Genomic DNA, 7,125 nt, shown 5'->3' with positions numbered 1-7,125 from the left:
TTTTACTCACATAAAGCTGCTCCATAAATATCCTTTTTCTCCATAACTGTACTTGTTTTGGGGGCTTTTTGGCTTAAGAGTAGTAATGGTTTCAATTCAACGGCAATTGTCTCAGTAATTTTTTAAATTAAAAAGATATTTTTCTTCCTCATTCTCATACTTAACCTATATCCTTATCCTATAAAAGCATACTGTATGCCAGCTTAGACACCAAAAGATCTTCTTTAATGAAGGCAAATCCTAGGCAGGAGGTGGAAAATGTTTTTGTTTTTTTAAGTATTATTAACTGTCTTGGAGAAATGTGTCATCCTTTGGCTTCAGCTTTTTTTCTCCTTTCTGTAAGGACACCTGATGATTCCTTTTAATATAGGATCCAGTAGCAGAAGGCAGTTGCATCAGACGTTGATCCTTTTTGATTATTTTGGTAAGTGGTTTATTCTGGTCAAGTGCAGTATAAGATCGATACCATTGTTCCCAATGTAAAAATGACTCTTAATGGGCATTTCTCTAATACTGTCACATGTTTAGTATCTCTGTGGTTTGGCAGTTCCTGTACGTATATTTTTTTCTCTCTGTGAAGATACTGCATGTCGCTGGCATCTAGGGAATTGTGTCGTCTACAGTCCTTGGTACCACAGCGTGAGGAAAACTCATCTTCCATACTGTCAGTAATTGTACTGACAAATTTTCATGTTAGCTAGCATAGAGCTGTATAGGAGCTTCATGCAGATTAAACCATTCCATGTGTTTTCACTTAAAGCAGAGCTGTTGACTGAGGGCGGGGATGGGAAGAGATGGTGTGATATTCTAATCATCCCAAGGAAGTGCAGCTGTGATGCTGCATGGCTTTGGGTTGCATGCACGTGACGTAAGCTGTGGAGAACAGGCCTTGGAGCTAAGAATTGTATCTTGATGTTTGTTAGGACATGCTGTGCTCCAGCCTGTACCAGGTCAGGAGATCAAAGTACACCGCAGGGTGCTTGCATCTGGCAGCCTGTTGGATCATGGCTCACGCTTAGGCTGCTGCTACTGTTGATTTGTAGTAATCTCAGAAACATAAACTCTTTCTACATTTCCCAGTGGATTTACGGTTTTGTAATGTCCCTACCATTGGCAGAAGCAGTACCTTAATATTCCATGAGAACGCTTCTAGCATGAGGAGTGTAGTCAATAATGTTTTTTTCTGAGTTTGACTGATCACTTTTCTTGAGTGTTTCATTGATAAAGCATTTGTATTTAGAAGAGAACTTACCCAATGGGCGTTATCCTCCACTGCTGCTGATCAGCAGAGTGCTGCTGATGATAGTTGAGCATGGCTTGTTTGTGCGAACTGTGGATGCTGTGCCAGGCCTGTGTTCTTCACTGGTACAGCCCCCTGCAGCCTGAAGTCTGTGAGCATGTGGGTGGGAGTGCAGTGGTGAGTGGAGTGATCAACAGCGCCCGCTCTGGGCACATCCTTCCCGTGAGAGCTCCTGGAAGCCAGCGGAGCTCTGCGGAGTGCTGTGGTTTTATAGAGAGCCTCCAATGAAAGCAAAGGCCTGAACTGAAAAGTCAATTTAATGCTTTAAACGCACCTTGGTAAGTCAGGAGTTTTTGCTGCAGATGTAACAAAGGAAAAAATTAAGTATTGCAATACTGGACTCTTGTTTTTCTTGACGTTATTGTCATCATTCACTTTTTGTCAAAGCTTTAACAGTTTTTAAGAAAAAAATTAAGAGGCAAGCTGTTTCTCATATAGAAAGTATATTTTTTTGAAGTTGATAGGAGAAAAAAATAGAATTGCTAAAATATTTTTGATTACTGCTGCTTGCAGGGGAAAAGGTGTTTTAGGATAACTCCTGACACTCTAATTGAGGCAGCTTAGCAAACAACTCAATCTCATCTGATGTCAGATTAGTGCTGCTGGTAATATTTGCAGCAAGTAATTTTCTTCCTCTTCCGCTGAAGTGTTATCTTGGTAAAATTGAGGTTTGTGCCTCAAAACATTGAAGCTTTTTTGAGCACCTCCCAGAACACTACTTCAGCCCATGGGTGTGTTGGTGTTCTGGAGATCTCAATGTGTTTTCAGTGCTTCTATTCTTTACTGCCTGCTCATGGGCACCATAAGATTTTGTGTTGCCTTGTCACGCAGTGAGCTTTTTCACGGGAAGACAAAACAAAACCAAAATAAGCCAGCTCTCTTTGCCTTCATGAACTTTTTTTGAATTTCCATGCATGCATGTGAAGACAGACAGCTACTGGTAATAATTATTTCAAATTGGTAGTATTCTTGTGATGGTCAGTTATGTCCTAGGTAGTGGCTAACGCTTTCTGAAGATGAGTATGGAACAGACTTCAAGTGCAGTAAGAGTTTTGCATGAGAAAGATAATGTAAATAATCTCTGTACCTTGTTGTAGTTTTGCAGCTTTACTTGAACTCTCTGCATGCTTATAAATGCCAGGGGGGATTCAGGCTGGACGTTAGGAAATTCTACTTTTCCAAAAGAATGGTCAGATGCTGCAATGGGCTGCCCAGGGAGATGGTGGAGTCACCGACCCTGGAGGTGTTCAAGGAACATTTAGATGTTGTGTTGAGGGACATGGCTAAGTGAGAACTATTCGTGATAGGTGGGTGGTTTGACTGGATGATCATGGAGGTCTTTTCCAACCTTGGTGATTCTATGATTTTGTGCTTCAAAATCAAGACAGTTGCAGAAGCTAGAGTAGGAAAAAACTGTGACATTTATCAGAAAGTCCAAGATAAGATTGTAGTGATACATTTAAGATGCTCTTTTGATGAGCTGGTAACCCACATAGCATTTAAAATAAATAAATAAAATCCTAAGCAATCTGTTGAACGAGAGTTACAGGAATAGAATCATAGAAGCCCAGAATTGTTTGAATTGGAAGGGACCCCTAAAGGTCATCTAGTCCAACACCCCTGCAATGAACGGGGACCCCTACAGCTAGAGCAGGTTGCTCAGAGCCTGGTCAAGCCTGACCTTGTAAGGATCTGAGTTAGTAGAGTTACTAGTTCTTGTGCTGCTTATTTATAAAGGACGCTGTGACAGGCCCTCATTTCCACATGGATTAGATTTGGCACGAGAAAAGAGCAGATTGTTTGGTTTGGCTTGTACTCATTTCCCTATCCTAAGAGGGTTAATGTGACTGAGGAGCATCCTGACATTCGCTCTCCATGCTTCTGATAGGCTTTGCTTTCATCTGATGTACAGTATTTTATAGGCTTTATTCACAACAAAAATTATTTTCTTGTCCCTCAGAAGCCTGCTGCTGTCAAGAACTGCCTTTGTTTAGAACAATATTGTTATCGGTATAGACTAGAGTTCATGTTTGAGTGTCTATGTTAGTGCGAATTTAAATAGGTTTAGAATCCAGCACCTGTAAACCTGCTTCACTGGAATCTGATGTGAATATTCATGTATGTGGTTCTAACTCCCTTTTATTTCACTTGTTCTCAAATGCAAAGTGTAATTTGTGGAAGATTAAAGTTGTCACATTGGTTCTTGGTAGCATCTCCCTGGTAGGTTTCAACTTTTGACCTCAGTGTTGATCAGTTTTGATACTAAACAAGAAAAACAATGTCCTTGTAGAGGAAAAAAAAATTATATGCTCAATTCTCATTGGTTTATGTGAAAATGAAACAGCAGAAAGCATCAAGGAAGTCAGAATTTGGAGTTTGAATGAGGACAGCCTGAAAGCTGTGGTTGGCAGAAGCACTTACAGTAGAAGTACTCATGTTAACAGTAGGAGGGTGGGGGTTTCAGAGCAGTGAACACAAAGTGAACAATAAGAATTGTTGTAGAAGTTCTAGTTAGGGATGAAAGACTGAAATGTATCTATGAAATAGTCATGTTCTGTGCTGAGAGGAAGTCACCTGTGCATCCTTCAGTGGCGAACAAATACAGCTTTTTAGCCTTTGGGTCTTTCAGTGTGGTGTCCTTACAGAATGTTCAATTCACTCAGTATGTTACGATGATTATAATGCAACTGTGCTTCTGAGTACAATCCCAGATCTTACAGGGTCTAGCTTTCTGAGCTGACTTCAAGATTCTGTGGCTGTTAGATTGCATGTATAATGCAGAAGCAATGCATGCGGTATCTTTGTGGAGGGCACTAACCTCATTCTCTCTGTCAGTTTTCCTGCCATGTAGTGCAGGCGCTGTATTGTTATCCATGCTGGAAGAGGTCTCATCTATTCTCTGTGCCAGAATGAAACAGAGAGGAGGGGAAGAAGGCAGACCTTTTTGGAAAATGAATGCTACCAAATGTATTCTAAAGCCTTGTGGTACTGTTCTTCCGCATTAGTATTGCAAAGACATCTGTGAGAAAGGGGATAGCTACTGAGTTAAAACACAACTCTTTTTTTTCTTTTTTTCTTTTTTTTTCTTTTTTTTTCTTTTTTTAAATTTCCAGGTAAAATACCGACCTGTCTGCTGTTGACGTAATGCTGTTGTTTCTTATTTCAGCTATGAAGCCGTACACTCCAGTTTTCATCCTCCTGTGGAGCGCTGTTGGGATAGCAAGGGCTGCCAAAATTGTTGTTGTGCCGCCAATTATGTTTGAAAGCCATCTTTACATTTTCAAGACTCTGGCCTCAGCCTTGCATGACCAAGGTCACCAGACAGTGTTTCTCCTCTCTGAGGGCAGAGAGATTCCTCCATCTAATCATTATAGACTTCAGCGCTACCCAGGGATCTTTAACAGCAGCACATCGGATGACTTTCTCCAGTCCAAGATGAGGAGTATCTTCTCTGGGAGACTGACAGCCCTGGAGCTGTTTGACATCCTGGACCACTATTCAAAGAACTGTGACATGATTGTTGGCAACCAAAACCTCATGCGTGCCCTGAGACAGGAAAAATTTGACCTGCTCCTGGTAGATCCCAATGAGATGTGTGGATTTGTTATAGCTCACCTTTTAGGGGTTAAGTATGCCGTCTTTTCCACTGGCCTCTGGTATCCAGCAGAAGTGGGTGCTCCAGCTCCCCTCTCTTACGTTCCAGAATTTAACTCGCTACTTACAGATCACATGAACCTATTTGAGAGGATGAAAAATACTTTTGTTTATCTTATTTCAAGATTTGGAGTCAGCTTTTTGGTTCTGCCAAAATATGAACGAATAATGCAGAAACACAAGGTTCTGCCAGAACGATCTATGTATGACTTGGTTCACGGATCCAGCCTGTGGATGCTTTGTACAGATATAGCACTGGAGTTTCCAAGACCAACACTACCGAATGTTGTTTATGTGGGAGGAATCCTAACCAAACCGGCCAGCCCTCTGCCAGAAGTAAGGTTTGCTGAGCTTAAAGTAATTTCTGCGGTACCTGTTTGACTTCATATGATGAGTGACGGTTTTTAAGCAGTGAATTTCAAATGGGATCTAGTATCTTGAAATTTTAAAACTTGATTTGTGGCTGCTCAGTGGAATATACCCTTGAAGTAACTGGAGTTGGCTTGAGGCAGGGAGAGAAACTGAGATGCAAATTCAGAATGAGACTTTTGAGGTTGCAGGAAGTATTCTTTGGAGTTAAGTACTTGATTGTATGGTAGAGGAAAAAAAGCAGCACACACTACTTTGAAAATTACATCTGTGACTTTTAACCAAATGTGGATTAAAACAGGAATGAACAGGTGAATAAGCTTGTACTTAACTAAGCCCATTAATAGGTTGTGCCATCTCTAATTTCATAGTATTAATGTTTTTGTGGAGTTTGCTTCCTTTGGTTTGATAGGTAAAAATGGCTTTAAAACTAGGTGTACATGAATAAACTGTGTAAAGGTGATCAAATAGAGATTTTCTGAGTTGCCATAATAAACACCAGGGCTGTATTCAGACACAAATTTTTGCAGTGTACTCATTTACCATCAGGTACAGAGTTTCAGACTGATGTAGTAATAGTGTGGATGGATTGACTCCGGAAATCCTGACTGCACAGATTAATAATTAAGCTTGATTAATTCAGTGTACGATGTGGTCTTGATACCTGATAGCCAAGAATGCCTTTGTTCAGCAACATAATAGTGAGTATCACAGGCAGAACAAAATTTCATAGAAAATCATGTCATTTGCACTTCTGTTTTTGTACATAAACAAATGGATCTTGAATTGGAGATGACTAATAATAGACACTTATCACTTGGTGATAAATCAGTAGATCTGCAGCACTCAACAAAACTTTGCTTCTTCTAAAAATGTCTCATTCAGCCTTCATTTCTTGTGCTTTTTGCATGAAATCTGCCAGGCCTACTTTTCTTTTTTTGTTTTTCCTTGAAAATTAGTCTTGGAAGGTTGTTTTTTTCCTTCTTTACACCATCAGTGTTCTAGAGCTAACAATATATTTTTTCATCAACTTGGGAAATCATCAGACAATATTCTGCTTTATGCTGCAGGATTTGGGATGCTGTACCAATTCTCTTATTCCCCCTGCCCAGCTCAACTTTAAATGTATTTGAGCTGAATGAGAGCAGATACTTGTCTGGGCTTTCTGAACATGCTGGAGCTTGTCTGATGGTATACTACTGTCCGATGTGTCCTCGCAAAAATTTTGCAAGTGGCCTTTGTGTAATCTCAGCACAGTTTAGGATGTTTCTGTAGGTAGCCTAACTTGCACAGGAAAGATGAACTCTCTAATGAGAATTCAGGAGTGAGGTGGCACGGTCCAGCCTGCTCCTCCTGGGGCCCAGTGTCCCCTGCAGAGCTCCAGGATCTGCTACTTCTAGTTGGGAAAATGAAAGAAAATATTGTTTCTCTCCTTAGCAACTATCACAATTCCTAAATGAAACTGAAAAGCTCTAGTTTTCAGGTAGTAAGTAAGGCCTTAAAGAGGTAAGGTGCAGAATAGCAATGGAGCAGTCCATGAGGAGAACAAAGGTCAGGGCCTTTGAACAGCCACAGTAACGCTGCTGTTTGGTTCTGGTGGGCGTAGCTCTGTTGTACAGTTGCTCAGACCTTGCACCTGGGCTTTCCCTACAATGTCTTTGAAGGAAAGCTGTAAAGCTTTTGAAGTAGTACATAGCAGAAAGTACTGAATATCCATGCTATAGAAGAGGAGGGGACCTAACTCTCTCTTTGCTGTGTTTAATCTGTGTTAGTATTTTTATTCAGGTTTGTGGAGTGGTTGT

At 40.6% G+C, this 7,125-nt stretch overlaps 1 protein-coding gene across 1 annotated transcript in view; it reads left to right on the top strand.

The window, feature by feature from the left end:
- The window catches only part of UGT8 (UDP glycosyltransferase 8), a 29,717-nt gene continuing 22,949 nt past the window's right edge, over positions 358-7,125 (top strand). Inside the window, exons 1-2 of the mRNA XM_021397393.1 lie at positions 358-424; positions 4,467-5,290. Coding sequence (XP_021253068.1) covers positions 4,469-5,290 — 822 coding nt within the window. The 5' untranslated portion in view covers positions 358-424; positions 4,467-4,468. The remainder of the gene's footprint in view (positions 425-4,466; positions 5,291-7,125) is intronic.

The sequence above is a fragment of the Numida meleagris genome, chromosome 4 (genome assembly GCF_002078875.1).
Source record: "Numida meleagris isolate 19003 breed g44 Domestic line chromosome 4, NumMel1.0, whole genome shotgun sequence".
In the NCBI taxonomy this organism is placed as follows: Eukaryota; Metazoa; Chordata; class Aves; order Galliformes; family Numididae; genus Numida; species Numida meleagris.
Note: the sequence above shows the minus strand (reverse complement) of the source record. Positions and strands in the feature narration are given on the sequence as shown.